Source organism: Diabrotica virgifera, chromosome 2, assembly GCF_917563875.1.
Source record: "Diabrotica virgifera virgifera chromosome 2, PGI_DIABVI_V3a".
NCBI classification, from domain to species: Eukaryota; Metazoa; Arthropoda; class Insecta; order Coleoptera; family Chrysomelidae; genus Diabrotica; species Diabrotica virgifera.
In genome coordinates this window covers 195,378,946-195,403,319 of record NC_065444.1, presented here as the reverse complement: position 1 = coordinate 195,403,319, position 24,374 = coordinate 195,378,946, and the positions used below count along the sequence as shown (strand labels likewise).

The following is a 24,374-nucleotide window of genomic DNA, read 5'->3' as shown; positions in this document are numbered from 1 at the left end:
TTGGGTGCTCAACTGCAGGATTTGTTTGATACAGTCGTCAGTTTTTGTTGCTTCCAGCATTGTTCCTTCTTGGCAAAGATATCTTGTGTCGATTCGGGCACATGGTTCTTCCAAATATTGAAAGGATTTTTCGCTTATGAGGAGATATGGCTCGGGAGGAATGATTGTAGTAGAATTTGCGGTAGGTATAGGAAATAAATGATAATAAGTAAAGGAATTAGGATGTAGGACAGGAAAATGAAGGATAAATATAATAGTATTGTTTGAATAATAGGCGTCTACTTTGATGATGTCGTAGTACTTTAGGATGTCTTCGTCTTCGATGTACACAAGCTGGTCTGCCTTATGGTGCTCTAGCATTTTATTGATTATCCATTTTATTTCGTCTTTCTTGATCACACTGTTATGGAGAGTGTTTACACGAGAAAATGTAATGGCTTCTTCTAGGTCATTAAGTAACTGAAGTATAATTTGAAGGGTCAAATTTAATTGGTCCAGAACATTCCTTGCTTGCAAATAATGATTGAAGTCAAAAATAAATGTATTGAGGTTCGTGCTGATATTATTTACTTCGTCTGCTATTATTTCTTGGTTGTGTGTTAGTAATGTGATAGTTTCGTTAAACTCTTTTATAATCTTCTTGTTCAGGCTAATGTGACGATTTAGATGATTTATAAGATTTTCCTGATTCGTCTGTAAGGTTTCTATAGCATTGTTGTATTTTTCTGCGTCATCTTGATCTAAATTTCCAGAAATTGCTTTGATAATGCTTCCTAGTCCATTAATTAGCCCTCTTCTTGTTCTGCTATAGGGGTAAATTGTTGAGAATTTTTCTTGAGCTGATTTCAATTGGTATCTAAGAGCTTGGTCAAAATTTTGTAAACTGCTAAAATACGGATGGCTAAGTCCATTTTGAATTGCTGTGGTCACTGCATCGTACTGGGTTTCAATTCTGTCCAATTCTTCTTTTATTGGTAGTAGTTTGAAAAAGTGTACAAAATCGTGTGTGCTAGTATGAATCTTTGCTTGTCCCAGGTTGAGGGGAATTATTCCTGGGTTGTCTTTCAGGTCCTTGATCTTCACTTCTTCTCCCATCGTCAGGGTGATCCTGTGGGGAAGGTTCAGAATTAGTTTTTGACTTAGGTTGATGTTTTATATTTTTCTTGTGAACTGTAGCTTTTGATGTGTTTACAGTCACTTCGTTATTTCTTTTTATATATTTTGCGGAATATCGCGGAAGTAATTTATTTCTGGTAACTGTTTTTCGTGTATAGATTTTTGTGCTTGGTTTATACGTAATAGGGTCCTGTCTCGATTTGTTTCTATTTTCGATGACTTTATTTTTATTCTCTTGTATATGCTGGTTTACTTCCTTGTATAATTCCTTTGTTATCTCTCTATGATTCTGAATATAATTATTCAGTATTACTTTCTGTATGTCAACGTCAAAGGGATCTTTTGCGTCGATATGGCCGTTTAATATGTCAATGGGTCGTAACTTCGTTGCGGAATGTATGGAATTATTGTACCCAATTATAGCGTATAGCATTTGTTCTTTTATCGGGAGCTTTGCCTTGGTGTTCCTTAGGATTCGAAGATGTTCGATTAATGTAGAATGAAATCTCTCAATCATCCCGTTGGATTGCGGATTCTCTGGTGTCGTATAGTGGATTGAGATTTTATGGGAGTCTACAAATTCTTGTATCACTCCATTTTTGAATTCCGTACCATTATCGGCTACTATCATTGTTGGGAGTCCATGATGGGTTATAAAAATTAGTAGGGCGTTGAGTACATTGATTGCGTTTCCTCCATTTATTGGATAGGCTTGTCCATACTTCGAAAATGCGTCTATTATGGTTAGAAACTTCTGTCCATCAGCCTGGAATAAATCGATGTGAACTATTTCCAGTGGTTTAGTGGGAGTTGGTGTAACCATAAATTTTGGTTTGGGAGGAAGTCTGTCATATTTATTTTCTTGACATATATCGCAGAAGTTTATGATATCTTCTATGTCTTTCTTCATATTAGGCCAGTAATATTTTCTTCTTATTTGGCTTTCTGTTTCAGCTATTCCTCTATGGTTCGTTTTACCTTCATGATAGTTTTTTATAATTTCCTTTTGTTGTTCTTCTAGGTTAACATCTTCCAATAAAAGATTACATTTTACTAAGTCATATGCGTTGTTTTTAAAAGTTTTTCTGATAATTTCGCAAATTTCTGCAAAAATTTCTTCTTCTGCTTCAAATAAAATTGCATACTTCTTTTTCGGGTTAAGGTGTTCCTTAAAAATTTTTATGGTATCAGCTTTTAGCTGATCTTTCGATAGCTGGATATGGTAACGTCTTTTATTCGGAAAGGTTTGTATAATTGCTGGAGGTCGTGGATTGTAGTTGACGATTTTGACTATAATTTGGTTATTGTAGAAGTTAAGTGGTTTTTCCGAAATAGGTATACCAAGAATTGGGTTTTCTACTGCTGTATGTATTGTTTCATTTCCGTCTTCATCCATGTTTTGATCTTCGTTTTCAACAGTGTCTTCTTGGATGTTTTGATCTTCGTTTTCAACAGTGTCTTCTGGGATGTTTTTTTGGATTAATTCTGTTGCTTTTTCTTCTACAATCTCGTCGATTATTCGATCTGCATCTGGATTATTAGTCGTTGACCATCCATCGTCTTCCATGTCTACTAAGTCGTCAAAGACTTCCTTAATTTGTGAATCGATGTCCTTAGTTTCCTTTGTGTGAATTTCGATTCGAGACAGTGCGTCGGCATTGGTATTAGCTTTTCCTTTTTTGTAAATTACCTCGTAGTCAAATTCTTCTAATTTTAATCTCCAACGTACTAGTTTGGAATTGGGTTCCTTTAGGGAAAATAGATATTGCAAGGGACGGTGGTCTGAAAGTATTTTAAATTTCCTTCCAAATAGGTAGGGTCGGAAATACTTAGTTGCCCACACCATTGCTAGCATTTCCTTTTCTATTGTTGAGTATTTGGTCTCAGTTTCATTTAGTGTCCTGGAAGCGAAGGCAATTGGTTTATCACTGCCAACTGGTCCTTGGGAAAGTACTGCTCCGATAGCAAAATTGCTGGCATCTGTTGTGAGGTTAAACGGTTTGGAAAAATCTGGATATTGCAATAAAGGCTCATTCATTAATAATTTCCTGCATGTTTCAAAGCATTCTACGAATTCGGGTGTATGTTCGATCTTTGCGTCCTTTTTCAAGCATCTTGTTAGAGGTTTTGTGATTTTTGCGAAGTCTCGAATAAACTTTCTGTAATATCCCAAGAGTCCAAGGAATCCTCTAATTTCTTTTGCTGTTTTCGGTATTGGATATTTTTCTATTGCTTCAATTTTCGCTGGATTCGGTTTTATTCCTTGTTGTGTGACTACGTGTCCCAGAAAATTAACTTGCTTTTTTAAAAATTCGCATTTGTCAACTTGGATTTTTAGTCGGGCTTCTCTTAATCGTTGGAATACTTTTGTGAGATTTACTATGTGTTCCTGTAATGATGTTGAGTATACTATTACGTCATCCATATAGACGAGACATATTTCTCCTTGAAGTCCCTTCAATACGTTGTCCATCATACGTTGGAACGTGGACGGAGCGTTCTTAAGTCCAAATGGCATTCTTAAATATTCATAGTGTCCATTTTCCACATTAAATGCTGTTTTGGGAATGTCTTCTTCAGCCATCTCGATTTGATGAAATCCGCTCGCTAAGTCGAGGGTCGTAAAATATTGACATCTTCCCAATTTGTCCAAAATATCGCTAATGTGAGGAATTCTGTATCGGTCGTCAATTGTCTTCTCGTTGACCTTTCTATAATCTACCACTATCCTCCACTTTATTTTACCGGATGAATCTGGTTTCTTTGCCACGACCCAGATGGGCGAGGACCATGGCGATTGGCTTGGTCGAATGATCCCTTGCTCTAACATTGAAGAGATTTGTTTCTTTACTTCTTCTTTGTGCACATACGGATACCGGTATGATTTCGTATATACAGGCTCTTCATCCTTGGTTTTGATGTGGTGTTTAACTTCGTTAGTAAAGCTGAGAGGAGTGTCTGGTTGATGAAATATATCGGAGAATTTTCGGCATAGTTGACGAACTTGATCCTCTTCTTCTTCGTTAAGATGTTCAGTTTTAATTAAGTCGTCGATATCTTGTCTGTAGTCTGGTCCGGAGGTTGTTTCCATGGAATATATATGGAAATCTTGAATGTCTATTTCCTGGCTTTCGAGTGGTTCCATAAGAGAAAGGTGAATGGGTTCTGACGTGAAGTTGGCAATTTCGGTCCAGGCGAGGTGGTTCTCGGCGTTAGTAAGGGCTTCTCTTACTACGACGCCTTGTACTTTTTGAGTTGGAATAATGATGGTTCCTTTTTCTTCTTTGACTGGAATTTTGACTTGGCTAATTGAATTTGGTTCCAAATGGATGGAATAAAATTGTGTTTTGTTTGTTTCATAATATTTGATAGGGATTGTAGAATCTTTTGTAACTAGAAGTGATTTAGGAAAGTTTAATTGGGCTTCGAAAAGTTTTAGATTATCGAGGCCAATAAGACCATCGAAAGTTTTGTGAAACTTGAAGAGATAAAATTTCATTTTGCTGTCAGAATTAAATTCTGAAAATGAAGGAATTTCAGCACAATATTTTTGGGAATAATTTTGAAAAATTGATGTGACGATGAAGGGTTCGTGTTTTATATAATTTGGAAAATATGAAGAAGCTATTTCTGGATTAAGAAATGACTTTGTGGATCCTGTATCGATTAAAAGTCGTAAAGAAGGCTCAGAAATTTCGATGTAAGGTAGCTCCTTCTTGTCGGGAAATGAATGAAGTTCAATTACGTTTCGGCTGCTTCTGGTGGGTCCTCTCGAAAATTTACGTTTTCTTCGTATTCGGTTGGTTGATTTTCGTATGTATCTTGTAGAAAATTGTCGTATTCGGGTTCATAGTAATCATTGTAGTCGGCATTCTCTTCTTGCTCATCTCCGTGGCATTGTATATTATAAAGTTCTTCTACGGTGAATTTTGGTTGTGCTCGGTAATTTGGTGTAAATTTTTGACGGCCTCCGGTTGTGGTTTCTGATATTCCACTCATAGGTGTTGGTCTAGGCTGCTTTGGCAGTCCGGGTTTGGGTGCCCATACATTTGACTGGTTCTGGGTCCTGAATGCTGGAGGGTTTGAATTTTGTCTAAATTGGTTGAAGTTTTGTTGTCGATGGGGTTGTTGAAACTGATTCTGTGGGTAGAATTGCCTGATTGGTTGCTGCCATTGTGGAGGTGCAAAATTCTGCTGTTGATAAAATGGTTTTTGGACAGGTAAAGGCATTTGCTGTCTCTGAGGTCGGCGTTCTTGATAATTTTCGCTTCTTCCTGATGTTGAAGGTTGACTTATTTGATTTTTTTGAAGATATCTAACATTATTTTCTTCCTGTACGTATTGTATCGCCGTCGCTAAACTTCCTGGTCTCATTGCTCTGATAACGGAGCCCCTTGGTTCTCGTAGGCCTGCTAAAAATGTTGTAAGAGCTTGTTGACGGAAAAATTCCTGTTTGCTTCTTTTAATGTCGGCATTTACAGTATGTAATTCTAAGTAATTGTTGATACAGCTTAAAAGTCCCATTATTTTTTCGTAAAAATGCATGATAGATTCTGTTGCTCCTTGTCTTAAATTTACTAAGTCTCTTGTAAGCGAATTTTCGTCTCTTTGGTCTCCAAAATTTTGAATTAATGCATTTTTTATTTCGTCAAAAGTTTCGCATCCATATACAGATATAACTTCTTTGGCTCTACCTGTTAATTTACTTATAATACCATGAAGCAAAAATTTATTTTGGATATTAGCTGCATTTAGTCTATCATAATAATGGTTTAGAAGTATTGTAGAAACTTTAATAAATTCATGTAATTCATTTGGGTTTCCGTCGAAATTTGGAAGAATGCATAAATTTTTCACATCAAATTGTGGAACTGCCATATTTAAAAAAATTTCAATATATATAGTCAATAGTCAAATACGTATAGTAATTTCAAATATATCAATCTTAAACTGCTTATTATTTATCTATTAATCTCTAGTGTTTATTAATATATAGTATTTATTAAGCTATTCAAATTTTTCTTTAAATAAATTTCTAAATCTGGCTCTAAAGTCAATCTAAGGACTTAGAGGAGATATTTCTAAATTATTTTAATCTTTCTATTAATTTATTCAAATCTTTGTTTTTATCTTCTTAATCTAGCTCTGATTCAATCTAAGGACTCAGAGGAGTCTGATTTATTAATATCTCTTTCAAAAATTAATCTTCTTAATTCTAAGTAATAATAAAAATCGCTTACAGGATAAAGACGATGCCGATGTGCATTCCTTTGCTCCTGAAGGCTCCTAACTTCTATTTCTAACTGCTAATTCCCTCGGGTGAACTCTGCAATGGTTTCCCTGGGGCTGGTTCTTGGAACAGTGGACAAACACTTAAAAGTGACGAGGATCTGTAAAGACTCTTCCACTTCCGCACTGACTCTGCGCCAATTATGAATGTTCTTTGGAAAAACACTTTTTAAAAAAACTAAACTTCACAATTAAAACTTTTATTTCGACACACAAAGATTTTAGTGACAACTCAATAATTTAAAATCAGACTGAAAAATATTGATTTTCACATGGTGTTTTATAATTTTATAATTGCTGATCTTGCTGTCCAATACGTCGCAATTAGGTCCAGAATGTTCAAGCGGTAGACTCGTGTTGACTCCACGTGGTAGAATTTACTGGATGGTAGCGGTCATTGTACTGTAACTTGCGCAAGACGCCAATTTAGGCGATGTTATGTTACTTAGCCCCCTTTCTCACATATGGATCAGAGGCATGGACTCTTAAACAAAACAGGTGAATCCTCACTATCGATTTTTGAAAGAAAGTTTGAGACTGAGCAAGATATTCGGAGCCGTCTGCGACAACGGAACATAGAGGCGTAGATATAACTTTACTGGTGGAAAAGATATATTATCACTATGATCAAGCAAAACCATCTGCAGTGAGGAGGACATATAGCCCGGGCCCCAGAATCGAACATGATATAGAAGATTCTAACAGCGCAATCGGTGGGAATGAGAAGACGGGGTAGACCTAAGCTAAGATGGATAGACAAACTAACCAGAATGTTGAGAAAATCGGTGTTTCCAACTGGAAAATCCAAGCAAGGAACAGATTAGAATGATGCAGAAAGCTTGAGAGGGTCGCTTTAAGGACTTCAGCTCCATCATGATGATATGTTGCTTAGTTGTCTTCTGGTGAGTTACTATCGACCATGAAGTCGTTTTCTGATAGTTTCGAAAAAAAGCTTCTAGAAGCTACAGGTCTTAGGAGCTTTGAATGCGACACTGTGGGATGTTTTTCTGGCTATTTGAGATAAAAAAAGTGATCTTGCTCTTTGATGGTTAATCATCCACGACTTATCCTTGAAATATAATTTCAAGTTCCTAACTCAACAAGTTTTGCATATGTCTTTGAAACAATTCCTTAAGGGAAAAGGAACAAAATGCAAAATTTTGACGGATGCCAAAATTTTCAATATATTTTAAATGTAATCATTTTTTTCGAATCCTAAGAAAACTAATAAGTATTTTTGAAAAAGTTAAACGCAAAATAAAAGATTACTTTATTACCGAGGAACGAAAGTCCCTTAGAATGAATAAAAAGTTTCTTTTGAATAAAATATTTGAAATTAAAAATCATACTACATTTTCTTATAGTTTTTCACCCCTGTAACTTATTAAAATAAACATTATAAAAGTTTTCAGGGACTTTCGGCCCTCGGTAATAACGTAATCTTTCAGTCTGCGTTTAAATTTTTCAAAAATACCTATTAGTTTTCTCAGGATTCTAAAAAAATGAATCCCTTTTAAATAGCATTGAGGCCGAAAGTTCGTACCCATCCCCTTAAGTAAAATAGAAGTAGATTGAATGCTCGAATATATGGAATCTATAGGAATAAAAGGCAGATATCGAGCATCTAGTTTTATTAAAACTTGTTTTATTAAAATTATTATTTCGCTAACTTAGCATCATCAGGGGCATTTCGTCTAATCAGGAAGATATCCCAGCAAAATGCAACATTGGCAAGAAAGAAATTTTTAATTGTAAGAAATTTTTAATTGTAAGAACAATGTTACATTTTTCGACTTACTAAGATGTAGTACCCGGCATAATTTTAATTAATTTTTGATCTGTTTGTCCTTCGTCCAGTGTGTGTTTTATGTTATTTATTAGTTGCAAATTTTAAAAATTTCTCTCTTGCCAATGTTGCATTTTGATGAGATATCTTCCTGATTTGACGAAATGCCCCTGATGATGCTAAGTTAGCGAAAGTATACTTGGGGAAGATTTAATAAAACTAGATGCTCGATATTTGCATTTTATTCCTATAAATTCCTTAAGTTGCTGTTGTTCTATCTGATAATCGCACGTAAGGCATTTTTATAGAGTAATTAAAATTAAGAAATTAAAATCAATAAGCATTTGAATCATGATTAATCGATTAATAACTCTTCTTTTAGTCATATGTATATTTTTTCTTTGAAATTGTTATTGACTGTCAACGGCGATATAACTTTGGAGCTAACTAACTACCTATGACATAGTGCACTTGCACACAGACTGATAATGGACTACTCTCTCAACTTTTGAGTTGTTTTATATTTAATGCTCACTATCACTACTGTTTTTTGTTTAAAAATGTACATAAAGGTTGTGTTTTGACTAAATCATTCGACAGTAAAAGTAGATACTATTGTGATACCTACCTAATGTAGTTTTGTCGTAGAAAAGTATAGTAGATATAACCAATCATTGCAGGATAAGACATTTTATTTTTAGTATGTAGACAAAAAAAATTATTTCACACTAAAATGCTAACTGATATGTTTAATTACTGTGAAATAAGAATTAACTACAATCGGAAAATTGGAACCACGTTCTTTGAAGTTTTGCTAATTTTTTAAAATTGTATGTGGAAAAAACTTTCGATCGGATAGCTAAAACATCAAATAAAGTCGTTCCAATTTTATAAATGTATTTGTTTCTCGTTATGTGGTATGCAATTACAAAAATAAATTGCCACAAAGAATAGCTTTAAAACGAAACTGAGTTTTCAATAGTAATATTTTAGTGACACAAAATTTAGTTTTTTTGGAATTACAGTAGAGAGTTGATTATCCGAACTAATTGGGGGACATTGGTCTTCAGATCACCGGTTTTTTCTGATAATCGAGTCGTATTGATATAGCCATACCTACATATTTGCACAGGTGAATGTAAGCCATATTTACATACCTTCATATTATACAGTGATGAGCGCGCTAATAACCCGCAAAATATCGCAAAAGATGGAAAACATAATACGTTGTGAAATAAACACAGATGAAACTAGTGGAGGTGTAAATTTACAAAATTTGCGATATTATCAATTAAATTTATGTCAAGAAGTGAAATTCTGTAGTATTTTGTAATTATAGATATTTATATAAATATTATTATCCCTAAAAAAAATATTTTTACATATTCGAAAAGCTGTTATGTTACTTTACCGATTTAGTAATTATTCAATATTAACAACTATCGATTAAAAATCCAAAGCGGCCATCTTGAAAAAGATATCTGTCATCACTGTCATGAAATTATTATTACGTCTAAAATTTAAAAAGTTCTTGAATTGTAAATTACAAGTAAGTGTTAAAACTAATATCAAATTATGTTGGCGATAAAATTTTGTATGCACCACGTCAGTAAAGAGTCTTTATTGAACTCGTCTGTTACTCACCTCGCTCGCTCTTCTCGTAATATCAGACTCGTTCGATAAAGAGTCACTTTACTGACTTGGTACATACATAAATAACTATACCTCGTCCAATTTACTTACCGTTGCACGTCATCCGCGCCATAGCCTGTGACACGATACCAACACGAAATATCTAGGCGGTAGGTGTGTTCCCCTTTAGAATCATTTTGATTCTAAAAAAGAACACGCCCACCGCCTAAATATTTCGTGTTGGTATCATGTCACAGGCTATGGCGCGGATGACGTGCAACGGTAAGTAAATTAGACGAGGTATATTAAACTTATGCATTTGTATGTTAATGAATAAGGAAAGAACGAAATAAACAACGTATTACCAATATGGTAAATGGTATCTATAAGTAGGTAACATTATTATTTTCCTTACATTTTTTTAAACATAATGTGTATAAGCCGTATATTTTAACTTCTAACGTCATAATTGGGAGTACAAAAATGCAACATGTTAAAATATACAGCACCAGGTAGTAAATTCTTTTAATTAACACGTAAGTGCATAAGCAGACGAACCACTCTGCAGCGCTACTCTGTGGATCCACAAAGTGGTTTAGACAGGCGATTTTGTAGCGCCAATGATTTTGTAATGGACGCCACGTGGCGAGGATCGACGACATTGGCCAGCCACTGTCGCCAGCCACTTTCGCCGATCCTCGCTACTGTGGCGTCCATTACAAAATCATTGGGGCTATAAAGAGTTGCTCGTCTGTTTTATGCGTAATTCATGTGTAAACGGATTATTAAAATTTATAGCCAAACCCAATGGTCCGGCTATTGGAATAGCTAGCCTGACTGTTGGGCTGACCGTTTTTTTGTCGTGCGACAAGCCTACACATGCTTCAGCGGTCTGATCCAAGGTGGTCAGGTCGGGACGTGCTTTTACGGTTAAAAATATATATTAGATCAGTGTGGTCCAACCTCAGGCACGCGGGCCGCATGCGGCCCGAGGCTCGTTAAATTGCGGCCCCCGCAAACACATTTCAAAAATATTGCCCTTGATAACTTTTACCTGTTCCAACCCTGTCTAACTTTTCGTCACTCCCGACGAGCGGGTAGTTAGCTTCAGTCAGCTGCACGTGTCGTGTTGAATTAACAGTGGCGAATAAATTGAATGTTAAATTCAGAATGAGTAGTGCCAATAAACGCAAAATGTTCGAAGAGAATCATACGTTCCAAGTAAAATTGGAAAATCAATATTTCTTCATCGAATTAAAAGGCAAACCTCAGTGCATTATTTGTTGTCAAGTACTCGCGGTATCAAAAGAATACAATATTATTAGGCATTATGAAGCCCAGCACAAAACAAAATACGACAAGTATCAAGGTGAAGCTCGCAATACTCTTGTAAAAGAACTTAAAGCTAAATTGAATAAACAAAAATCTCTATTTACAAAACCGACAGCTGTTCAATCATCAAGCTTAGCAGCATCAAAAAAGCATTTAGAAATGGAGAAATGGTCAAGCAGTGTGCCGTTAAAATGGCGCGATCCTTTGCCCAGCGAGATAAAAAGATGGCCAAAAATTTTGAATGTGTTACAGTTTACCATCAAACTGTATCTAGAACAGTTGATGAGCTGAATACTCATGTATTTAAAAAAATGGTCGACACAATTCGTGAATGTTTGTACTACTCCTTAGCCCTGGACGAATCTGTTGATATTACTGACAAAAATCAGCTATTAATTTTTGTTAGATGCATCAGTGAAGATTTTTGTGTAACTGAGGAACTTCTAAAACTGCACCACATGGAAGACTGGACCAAAGGTATAAATATATTTGAAGCAGTTAGTGACGCTGTGAAAAATATAGGCGGTTTTCAAAAGTACTCTTGCGTTTGCACCGACGGAGCAAAAGCAATGACGGGACGCATAACGGGATTTTCTGGACTTTTGTGGGAAAATGGTGTTAACCGTGTTATGTTTCATTGCATTATCTGTCAAGAGGCTCTCTGTGGAAAGATAATTAAAATCAACGATACTATGAAAACTGTAGTGCAGATAGTAAACAGCTTAAAAGGAGGAAACAGAGCTCATCGGCACCGAAAATTCATCTCTTTCTTGGAGGAATTAAATACTGAATATAAGGACGTTCCCCTACATTCAGAGATACGCTGGTTGAGTGCAGGTCGCAAGTAAAGGCCCTAGAAAATTTTTTTTCTTTAAGAAAAGATATCTTACTGTTTTTTGAAACGGAAAGTGTTATTAACACGGACGTATTTATATCAAAGCTTAAGAACAAAACATTTCTTCATGAACTGGCATTTCTAACAGACAGTACCTCTCACTTGAACACATTAAACCTACAACTCCAGGTGAAAAATAAGACAGTATCACAGTTGGTTGGTCAGAGACAGTTCGCAAAAAACTTGATCTTTTCGAGAACTGCATGAAATAAACGACCTCACACATTTTCCTGCGTGTTTCGAAATAAATCAAGAAGAAACCATGGTCGGTTTCTCGAGGTTTGCAAAAGTTCTTACAGAAATAAAAAGAGAATTCGATGAAAGGTTTTCGGAATTTGATACACTAAAACCCGATCTTGAGCTTTTTAACAATCCAATGGGAGTATATCCAGAACCAATCAGCAGAATACCAATTAGAGCTGTGCGAACTACAGTCCGATTCGTTTTTTCAAGCAAAGAAAAATGAAGACATTAGTACCTTTTGGAAGTTAGTCTCCAAGGATCGTTTTCCTAAACTTCGTAACTTTGCGTTGAAACTATATTCAATGTTTGGTAGTACGTATATATATGAAAGTACATTTTCTGCTTTGAAGCATATTAAATCTAAACCACGTAATCGCATGGAAAACGATTCTCTGGAAGCGTGTATTGGACTCACTACGACTAGCATAGGTATAGATGTGCAACAGTTAGTAGAGGATAAACCCTTGCCTCAAATATTCCATTGATTTTTTATTTTATGTTAAATTTTAAACATAACATGTAAATTGTAAATCAAATAAAATACTTGTAAATAATATTTCGTTTGTATATTATTTTTTTAAATAAACTTTTTTTGAACGAGTCGAGTTCTCTGGCCCTTCATAATAATTTCAAATTTAATACGGCCCGCAACGTCTAAAAGGTTGGACCACATTATATTAGATGTTAAAAAAAATATTGGGTAATATTGTCAATGGAATAATATATTGAAATTATATTTTTAGTAATATCAAGAAATGTTATCGCTCGGAAGGAAGTACTCGACACTGATAAGAGGCGTCAGTAATGACTGCAGTACCGTCTGCAAGCATGTGCAAAATTCCTGCCGGATAAGAGCTCAAGTTCCTAAGTAGTCGTTTGGTCCAAGAAGACGAATCCCAACGAAGTTTAATCATTACTTTTGCCAGATAACTCTTTGTACATTAATGCTTTTTTAATGCTTTACATTATTGTTTAGACATGTTAATTATTATTGTTTTCTCTTGTATTTATTTTTAAATATATTCTCAAATAATTGTGATTTTAAACTGCTTTTGGTTTTGTGATTTTTATACAATAAACTTTTATTAATAATTAGACAATAATTTATTACACTGCAAGATTATCAAAAAATCTATCATGCCATATACATCAACAAAATTCAGCCAGAGGTGGAGCTGCTGTCGCTGTTAAAAATTGTATTCGCCGTTGGGGACGTGAAAAAATTGAAACTGAAGAAATACCTACAATGTGCTTGTATCACTATTAATACTAAGAATAGATGCTTAACTGGCTTAACATTGCAGCTGCATATGTCCCTCCTAAACATAACCTCAAAAGAGAAGATTATGCACCCTTGGATGAAGAAGTTGGCGCTGACGTCATTAGTTGCGTTCGCGGGTACCTGTCGGCGACCAGTCGTTGACAATTCCTAACATCACTTTATATAAATAATACCGTTAATAGATAAATATACAAGGTATATTTACCTTGTATATTTTAATAATTAGTTATTAATATTAATTAAGAGTTTAAAAGTAAATATACCTTATATATTTATCTATTAAAGGTATTCTAGGTGAGGTTAGGAATAATTGACAACGACTGGTCGCCGACAGGTACCCACGAACACAACTCTGGACCTCGGAGGTAAACTACACTATGTCATTTCGAGCAAATTTGTTTAGCGTGTGTTTGCAACAAAATTTGGAGCACTTAGGATGTTAATAAAAATCTGATATATCCCATAATCGGTTGAAAGGCAATATGAGAATATTTTAATAATAATATATAACCAATTTGTATAATCCAACTAATAGAATAAGTGGATTAAAAAAACTGATTCAAAACAACACCATGTCGACATAGTGTAGTTTACCTCCGAGGTCCAGAACTATTGGCAAAGATATTAATGCAAAAAATACTTGTTAGGGCTCCCGGCTCTCAACACCTACAGGTAAAGAATTTCATCATGTTGTGACTGGACACAAATATAAATGCACTCTGGCAAACCCACTTACTGGCCAAGTGATATAAACAGAATCTCGGATCTCCTAGATTTTTCATATCCAGAGCTGTAGCAACAAATTTTATAAAAATAGAGAATGTATAGCTTATACATATAACCACTCCCCAATTCCACGCTTATATAACCACCATTAGTGAGCAAATTGTTACCAATGAAGTTAAACCCACGTTGATCAATAAATTTACGGACTGAGTAAACTTCCATTCAGAAATTAATGAGGAAATTGGGTTCAATGGATTTGTTCAAACGATAGATCAAACGTCAGGGATGTATAGTATCGCTATCACCACTGATGTTTAACATCTATTCTGAGGAAATATTTCAAGAAGCAGTGGATGATGTTGAAGCCGGAATTAGAATTAACGGAGAATGCGTAAGATACCCAGACGACACGGTGGTATTCGTTGACAGTTCTGAAGCCTTCCAGGAGTTAATGAACAGAATCGCAGAACTCAGTCAGAGATACGGACTTTCACTAAACAATAAGAAATCAAAATGTATGATGATCTCTAAGAAGGAACAGCAATTTGGACGAATCAGTGTGAACGGTCAACAAATAGAAAGAGTGAAAACATACACCTACCTTACTACGAACGTCAATGAAAATTGAGACCATTCCATAGAAATCAAATGTAGGATAGAGAAAGCAAGATGTACATTTCAAAAAGTTATTCAGATGTCATGATTTGTCGATACCCATAAAAATCAGGTACTACGATGTTATATCTTTCCTATACTGTTGTACGGAGTAGAGTCGTGGACGCTTACAGACGTCACCTGCAAGAAAATTGAGGCTTTTGAAATGTGGCTTTATCATCGAATCCTGAAGATATCTTATACCGACCACATTACTAATCAGGGTGTTTTGCTGAGATCCAAAAAAAAGAGCTGTTAATCCCAATAAAAACAGCCAAAATCGAATATCTCGGTCACATATCATGAGGAACAGTGAAATATATGGACTACTGCATCTAATCTTGCAAGGAAAAGTAGAAGGAAAGCGATAATCAGGAAGACGAAGGGTTTCCTGAAACAGTTGAAGATAAAGTACAAAAATATGTATTGGCTAATAGTTACGTACTCTCAACTTTTCATCCAGAACAGAGTACTGATTTACAAACAGATATTGAAACCGGTGTGGACCTAAGGCCTACAATTATGAGGCTGTACTAAAAAAAAGCAATTATAGAAATTTAGAAACGCAGTCTCTAAATTTCCAGAACCGAATACTAAGGAATATTGTAGGTGCTCCTTGGTATGTTCGGAATGACGATGTACGTAGAGACCTTAAAGTCGAATCTATTCCAAATGAAATTAAAGAAATCGCCAGGAGATGTGAAGAGAGGCTTGATAAGCATCCCAACCATAAAGAACTTCAAGCTTCAGGTTGTCAAGCAACCCCAGATGAGAAGGATCAAGGGAACTAAAGCGTTCGAACTTGTGTAATGTGGAAAGCTGTGCAAGGCTTAGTTGGTGTTGTGCATTGTAGTCACAACAAGGACGTGAGCAGTTAGCGAAAATCAAAGCCAGTGCTGTGCTGTGTAGCTACATCAATGAAATGAGCATTTCATATCAAAAAAAGCTAGGATGGACCAGGTGCCATCTAGATTACAAACAATTTTCGGAAAATTATTTTAAAGAAAAAATGCTACATAGTTTTGTAGATTAGGTGTTTAAATAAAAAATAATTGGTGTGTCATTTTTCTGAGTAGCTTCAACGACGTGTTTCACTAATACTTTTGAATGTTTAAAGGAAATATCTTATACGTGATACGGACAACAAAAAGGAAGTGCTGAGAGAGCAGAACTTAAAATCAGGATGCTGGTCTATACAGAAAAATGTAGACGGGTACAGGGTAATACTGAACTTTGGTTGCATTGATACTGATAGAAATAGCATTCAATCCTCAAATCCAAGAAAATGTTTTCTAACCATAGCAATCTCAAGAATCCGAAGTGAATCTGAAAACCTCTTGTGGAACCAATATCTGGGTAAACTTGGAATGTATCCAGGACGACCTGGATACATTCTTAAATATAGAAAAACTGCCCATAATAATAGAAGATTTAAACACCAGATCCATTAACTTGAATGATAGACAAATTGCAATAGATTGGTAAGCATAGCAATTGGAAACATTCCAAAAATATGACCCCCATAGACAACCCACACCACAAGAATTAGAAGAAAAAGTCGTATTCGAGTTCGAAAACGTCATAAAAGAACTTTCAAGAAGCAGAACTACTGAAGAGGAGTATATAATATACATGGAAAAATTTACAATTACCAACCAGGAACCAAGAGAAATAATAAGGGAAATGAATAGAGCCAAAAAGAGAGCCAGAAGAACAAGAAACCAGGAACACAAAAATTGGGAAAACCAATCGATAAGTCAAACAGGCACTACTAGAACATAAGAGTTAAAGTGGAACAATTATACACTGGGGTGCAAAATTAAGCGGACACCTTAAAAATAGGTCATTTTTGATGTCTCGAATTTCCTAAACCTGTTTTCCGATTTAAATGATTTTTTAATATGTTATAGCCTTATTCTTTAACAATATCGCTGTAATAGTATTGTTGCTAAACTAGACCAATCAAGTTAGTAAAAAATAAGCCGTTTTTGGACATAATTGAAAAGACGAGGTTTGACAGTTGAAATGTGTAGTATGAGATATTACAAAAAGGCTACCATCTTGGGATTCATCAATTTTTTAGTGGAACATTTTTTAAATAAACAATCAAAACGTCAAACTTAGTTTTTTGCTCATAACTTAAAAACTTGTTTATTTAGAAATTTCACGTCCACAGGTAACTTTTTCAGAAAAAAAAGATACATCGAATGAGATACACCAAGTTAAAATCGGTTAATAAACAAAAAAGTTATTGCAAAACGGACGACAAAATCACTGTTTTTGAATATTGTTAATAACAATTTTATTGTTTATTAAAATATGTTTAAATATACCTAAACTTGAGGGCATTATGGTGTTTGAATGGTGTGCAAAAAATGGTCCAGATCTGTTAAATAGTTTTTGCAAAATTTAATTTGTTTATAAAATTTTTTGAAAAACGAGCTAAGTTCTGAGGCTGGTCCAGTTAATATGGCTGAATGTATCTCAATAATCAGGGACTCATTTCCTTCGTTAAGATGTATACTAATACCCTATGCAAAAAAAAGTAAAAAAAATTACATGTACGTACACAAAATTATTTGTTAATAAATAGCAGTTTTTAAGCTTATAAACAATTACAATAATTTCGTAGAAATTAGATCAAATTAAATGGTAATAAAAAATACTGAAAGATGGTTAAAATACACAACTTCTAAAAAAATTTTTAGGTCCTACGACCCTTGGGGTCTGAGATAGCCCCTTTTTTTGAAAAAATCACTGTTACGTTAATTAACAACACTAAGATCTGAAATTAACCAATCCTTTATAAGAAAAGTCAAAGTTTTTAACAAAGTTTTTTGTAAGAAAAAATGTTAAAAATTGTTTAAACAGTATTGTTATAAAGAAAGAGTATTTTGCGTTCCGATTAAAGTAAAAAAAATGATGGGCGCAGCCGAATGAGAATAAATTCGCGGACTAGCATTCGCTAGCGCTAGACCGTTGCAGCCCATTTTTAACATTGACAGTATACCGGATTTGAAGCTTAATATTATATTTATATATTTTGGTAGAAACTTGAATTTTATGAATATTATTATGTTGCACATTTATTTAGTAAAATTATATTTTAAATAAATAAATTTAAAAAATAACAATAAAAAGGCCACAAAGTCAAAATATGCAACAGAAAAAAAGTTACGCGACCTTATAGACGAGTGGTACTCCCCCCCAAAAAAAACGCTAATTTCTCGAGATATCAACCACGGTGTGGTGAAAGGCTAATTTTGGTCTTACTTTATACTTTTGATGGTGCTGAAAACGAAAATGAGTTTTATTTTGAATTTTAGATGGGGAAACATTGTCAAAATCGCAATTTTACCCTAAAAATAAAAAAAAATGAAATCACGTTTTTCTTAAAATTAAAAGTTACACCACTTTTTTTCTATAAAACATTTTGTTCTCTGTACTCTAGATTTTAACTTCTTAAAATTAATTAAACAGCTAAATTTCAAATTTTGTTACTCAACTTTTGCGATTAAACTTTGCAATTCAAGAATCTGCACCTTTTACTTCAAACAATTTATAACTTTCTTTATGGCAAGACAGAAATATTGAAGCAGGTCCCATTGTCTTCAGAAAGGTGAGAAATATATACTATAAAAATATCAGAAAAAAAATATTACAATGGAACAGAGTTGTAGCAAATTAAACTCAAAAAAACGTGATTTTTTTATTTTTAGGTTAAAGTTGCGATTTTGATAATGTTTCCCCACGTAAAATTCAAAACAACCCTAATTTTAGTTTTCAGCACCATAAAAAATATAAAGTATGACCAAAATTAGTATCAGTATCTCGAGAAATAAGCTTTTTTTTGGGGTGTGCCGGTCGTCTATAAAGTCACATAACATTTTTCCTATTGCATATTTTAAATTCAATTGTTTTGGAAAACTTCTTCATGAATTATATTTTATTTCTGTGTTAATTAAAATTATAAACTAAAAAGTTTGTCACTCAACTTTTTTAAGTAAACATGAAACTAACGAAATCTGACGACAAAATGTTTAAAAATTAACAACTTCTCTTTTAACGTGTTGAGTCATTTTGGACAAATCTCGTTGTTATTTAAATGCTTCAAAGATAACACAGTAAAATTTTCAAAAGGAAATATTTACAGCGACCAAAAATACAGTGCGTTAAAATTGAAAAATCATCAAAATTTATTTTTCGCATTTTTGCATAAAATTTGATTTTTGAACATGTTTCATTAATTCTAGAAAAAAATTAACTCCATATTCGGATTCAGAGACCTCGAAAACATAAGGAATGACGAAAATTTGTTACTCACCTTAAAGTTGATTTTTGTGGTCGGGATAACGTAATTTTAATAGTTAATGCCGCATGCCGGTCACCAACCGCGCCCACTATTCAGTCAGTCGACTACGCCCGCTATTTTTTACTTTAGTCGGAACGCAAAATACTCTGTGTTTATAACACTCCTATTTAAACAATTTTTAACATTTTTTTTTACTAAAAACTTTGTTAAAAACTTTGACTTTTCTTATAAAAGATTGGTTAATTTCAGCTCTTAGTGTTGTTAATTAACGTAACAGTGATTTTTTCAAAAAAAGGGGCTATCTCAGACCCCAAGGGTCGTAGGACCTAAAATTTTTTTTTGAAAGTTGTGTATTTTAATTAGCTTTCCATATTTTTTATTGCCATTTAATTTGATTTAATTTCTACGAAATTATTTTAATTGTTTATAAGCTTAAAAACTGCTATTTATTAACAAATAATTTTGTGTACGTATATGTAATTTTTTTTACTTTTTTTTTTTCATAAGCTGTTAGTATACATCTTAACGAAGGAAATGAGCCCCGGATTATTGAGATACATTTAGCCATATTAACTGGACCAGCCTCAGAACTTAGCTAGTTTTTCAAAAAATTTTATAAACAAATTAAATTTTGCAAAAACTATTTAACAGATCTGGACCATTTTTTGCACACCATTCAAACACCATAATGCCCTCAAGTTTAGGTATATTTAAACTTATTTTAATAAACAATAAAATTGTTATTAACAATATTCAAAAACAGTGATTTTGTCATCCGTTTTGCAATAACTTTTTTGTTTATTAACCGATTTTTATTTAGCGTATCTCATTCGATGTATCTTTTCTTTCTGAGAAAGTTACCTGTGGACGTCAAATTTTTAAATAAACAAGTTTTTAAGTTATGAGTAAAAACTAAGTTTGACGTTTTGATTGTTTATTTAAAATATGTTCCACTAAAAAATTGATGAATCCAAAGATGGTAGTCTTTTTGTAATATCTCATACTACACATTTCAACTGTCAAACCTTGTCTTTTCCGTTATGTCTAGTAAAAACCTAACTTGATTGGCCTAAACAGGTAAATTTTCATTGTATACCGAGTGTACCAATGAAACTGTGTTTTTTTTTTTAACTTCGCATCACCCTGTAGAATATTCTAGCATTTATAAAATACTCAAATTGAAAACCAACTATAGCTTCATGTTTTCTCAACATTCTGTTTTTTGATTCATACGCTTATGTTGGACCATAAAAAAGTTAAATACTTTAACAATTAGCCATGTTTTTCATCAATACAAGGTGATTTTAAATAAGAATGGGGCAAACTTCAAGGCGTAATTCTACATGAAAACTATTTTTTTTTTTTGCTTTATAAACCTATGTTCGCATATGCTTCGTTTCTGAAATAGAGGGTGTTGAAATTTTTCTTACAATCTGACGATTTATTTATTGCTTTAAAACCGGTTGAGATAAGCAAATGAAATTTGGTCGGATTTAAGACGTAGTTATTATATATTTTTTACATACAAGTAAGAATTTAATATTCACCATTGACGTACATATGGGTAAACCCGTGAAACGAGTTTGTCATGTTTTTACGGGTGACCCGTAAAAACATGGCGAGTTATTAAAGTATCTAATTTTTTATGGTCTAATAGTCTAATGTAAGCGAATGAATACAAAAACAAAATGTTGATAAAACATGAGGCTATAGTTGGATTTTAATTTCAGTACATATTTTATAAATGCTAGAATATTCCACAGGGTGATGCGAACTTTGAGAAAATAACTCAGTTTGATTGGCAGGGCTGCTTTATCCATTAGGCAATATATGCAGCTGCCTAGGGCGGCAAATTGTGAGAGGGCGGCACAGGGGCTTGAAATTTTGATTGGGGGGGCAAGCATTATATAATATACAATACATTATATTATAATATGATGTAATGATGAAAACTGAAAGTATTTTTTGTAAATTTCAGTCATTTTCAGTTTCAGGGGAGGGGGCAACTGCCTCCCCTAACCCTATCAAATGACGCCCCTGGGGCGGCAAAAATACTGTACAAAAAAATATTTGTATTTAAAAATTAAGTGGGCGTTTGTTTCTAAATAAAAGAAATTGCATTCATATCAAAAATAAAACAAACATATCATTCTGTTATCTTAAACCTAACACTATTCATCCAAAAAAACCGAAGTCATAAATTTAGTGATTATTGGGCCGCCAGAAGCTCCGCAAAGACGGTGAATTGACTGATCACATCAATATTGCACATATTGCAGAAACTAAAGATTACCAGTAGGAAATCGAGTTAGAGTTGGGATTTTCAAACTGAATTATTACAAGGAGATAATATTCGTGTCGTCGCACTGATATAATACTCCAACCAGGGAAATAAGCAAGAAATAGACCATGTTCGGGACAATGAAATTAATATCAAGGTAGCTGACTACTTTTAGTTATTGTGGACTTGACCTATAAGATGAAAACCATCATGTTTCCTGCCTAGAGTTCGTGTTTTTTAATTATTAACAATTTGGTGCAATCAATGCGATTTTTTCCATTTTTTGCACTCAATTAAAAAGCTAAATAGTTGACATAAAATTACAAAATTTATTTTTTTAGAACATTGAAAACCTTCAAAATGACGATTTTTGAAAGTCAAAAAGTTAATTTGTAGCTTCGTAAACTGCAAAATAACTGAAAATCGTTATTTATTAATAAGTTTTCCTAAAACTAACTTAGAACTGTAGTGTTTCGCTTTACTCAAAGTTGGGTATTGGGGTACATAACAAACTCCCAAAATTTGAGACCGATCCATTAATTAGTTTAAAAGTTAGGTATTCTATTTGTTTATCCCAGAGACTTTTGTTTTGCAATAACAAATGACAGAAAACAATGAAGATAGGACAATTCTGCGTATGCCAAATGAAAGTAGAAAAGTGATCCTATCAAAATGTATTAAGAAAGGATAAAAAATTATCTAATATAGTAAAAAATACTAGTTTATAAACATTTACAATAACTTTAAAAATTTTGTCCGTAGAAAACATCTTCTTACATAGGTATTCGGAAAGATGATATTTTACTCGAATATTTAAAAATGTAGTTCAAATGATGATTAGTCATAGTAAGTGAAGGGGGAGCTTCTGCGTTGATTGCACTAAATTGTTAATAATTAAAAAACGAACGCGAACTCTAGGCAGGAAACATGTACGTTTTCATCCTATAGGTCAACAATTAAAACAGTTGTCAGCTACCAGGCGGGAGCCAAAAATGCACGAGTTCAAAAACTAAAAAAGCAACTTAAAACTACTACCATTTTCTATATCTTGGGATCTACTCAATGAATTTTGATATTTCTTCTTTTAATTTGTATGTACTTTGGTGTAAATTACAAATATGCAATTTGCCTAGACATTTAATAATTAATAAACAGTCTAATTTTTTAAATAATTTTTGAAAAAATAATATTTTCTCAAAAATCCATTTTTTGTAATGATACTATTATTATTAATCATAGAAAAAGTTAAGGTATATTTTAATGAATAAATTATGTTCAATAAATTATTATTTAATAAAAATAATTTATTTATTAAAATATACTTTAACTTTTTGTATGATCATTAATAGTATAATAGAATTGATTCAAAAAATGACATAACCCCGACATCCAAAGTGAAAGTTATCCTCGAACACCAAATTGTTCTATATCGTCCATATAATGTTCAGAAAAAAGGTACACTTTTTGAGCGTCGGGTTTGGGGGGGGAGAGGGGGGAGAGGAGAAGTCGGTAAATTCGTAGTATTTTACGTTTTTCGTCAATATTTCTAAAACTATGAGGTTTAGCATGAACAACATTTTATACAAAAATGTTCTACAATAAAGTTGAAATAAAAAATATCCTATACATAATCCTTCTAAAATGAACGATTCCAAAGTTACGGAGGTAGTATAGTATAATTGGTCCAAAAAAGGCCTAACCTAGACATTTAAAGTAAAAGTTTTCATCCAACACCAAATTGTTCTATGTGATCCACATATTGTTCAGTAAAAAGTTACACCATTTTGAGCGTCCGGTTTGGGGGGAGATGGGGGAGAAATCGGTAAATTAGTTACTTCTTTACGTTTTTCGTCAATATTTCTAAAATTGTGTTTAAGCGTAAACAATGTTATATACAAAAACGTTCTACATAAAATTTAAAACAAAAATGGTCCTATCCTTAATTGTTATAAAATCAACGGTTCCAGAGTTACGGAGGGTGAAGTGTGGAGGTTTTCGATACTTTTTATATTTTTTGGGCAATTGAAGATGATTTTGGGTGGTGAGGTTGACGTTTAATTCTTCAAGGGATTATCACTAACATACCATTGGCCACTGAAATAGCAAATCCTGTTAAAGAAAATTTATTTCAATCAGTAAAAATATTATAAATTGCTCAAAAAATATAAAAAGTATCGAAAACCTCCACTTTTCACCCTCCGTAACTGTGGAATCGTTGATTTTATAACAATTATGTATAGGACCTTTTTTGTTTTAAATTTAATGTAGAACATTTTTGTATAGAACATTAAAGCATATTTTTAGAAATATTGACGAAAAACATAAAAAAAACTACTAATTTACCGATTTCTCCTCTATTTACCCCCCAAAGGGGACGCTCAAAATGGTGTAACTTTTTACTGAATAATATCTGGACCATATAGAACAATTTGGTGTTGGAGGAAAACTTTTACTTTTAATGTCTGGGTTAGGCCTTTTTTGGACCAATTATACTATACTACCTCCATAACTTTGGAGCCGTTCATTTTAGACGGATTATGCAGAGGACCTTTTTTGTTTCAAATTTAATGTAGAACATTTTTTGTATAAAAGGTTGTTCATGCTAAACCGCATAGTTTTAGAAATATTGACGAAAAACTTAAAAAACTACGAATTTACCGATTTCTCCCCCCTCTTCCCCCAAACAAGACGCTCAAAATGGTGTGACTTTTTTTTGAACATTATGTAGACCATATAGAACAATTTGGTGCTGGAGCCTAACCAGAGCCGGCCCGTGGGTAATATTTCACCCGTGCGAATTACTATTGTGGCGCCCCCCCCCACTCG

At 33.5% G+C, this 24,374-nt stretch overlaps 1 protein-coding gene across 5 annotated transcripts in view; it reads left to right on the top strand.

Annotated features, from left to right (window-relative positions):
- Positions 1–13,396, top strand: part of LOC114337513 (uncharacterized) — a 772,834-nt gene extending 759,438 nt beyond the window's left edge. For all 5 annotated transcript variants that reach the window (XM_050642993.1, XM_050642994.1, XM_050642995.1 and 2 more), the window contains one exon: positions 13,037–13,396. Coding sequence is in view for 1 of the 5 variants with exons in the window: in XM_050642995.1 (XP_050498952.1) it covers positions 13,037–13,082 (46 nt within the window). In the remaining 4 variants the exon portion in view is untranslated. The remainder of the gene's footprint in view (positions 1–13,036) is intronic.
- The last annotated feature ends 10,978 nt before the right edge of the window (positions 13,397–24,374 follow it).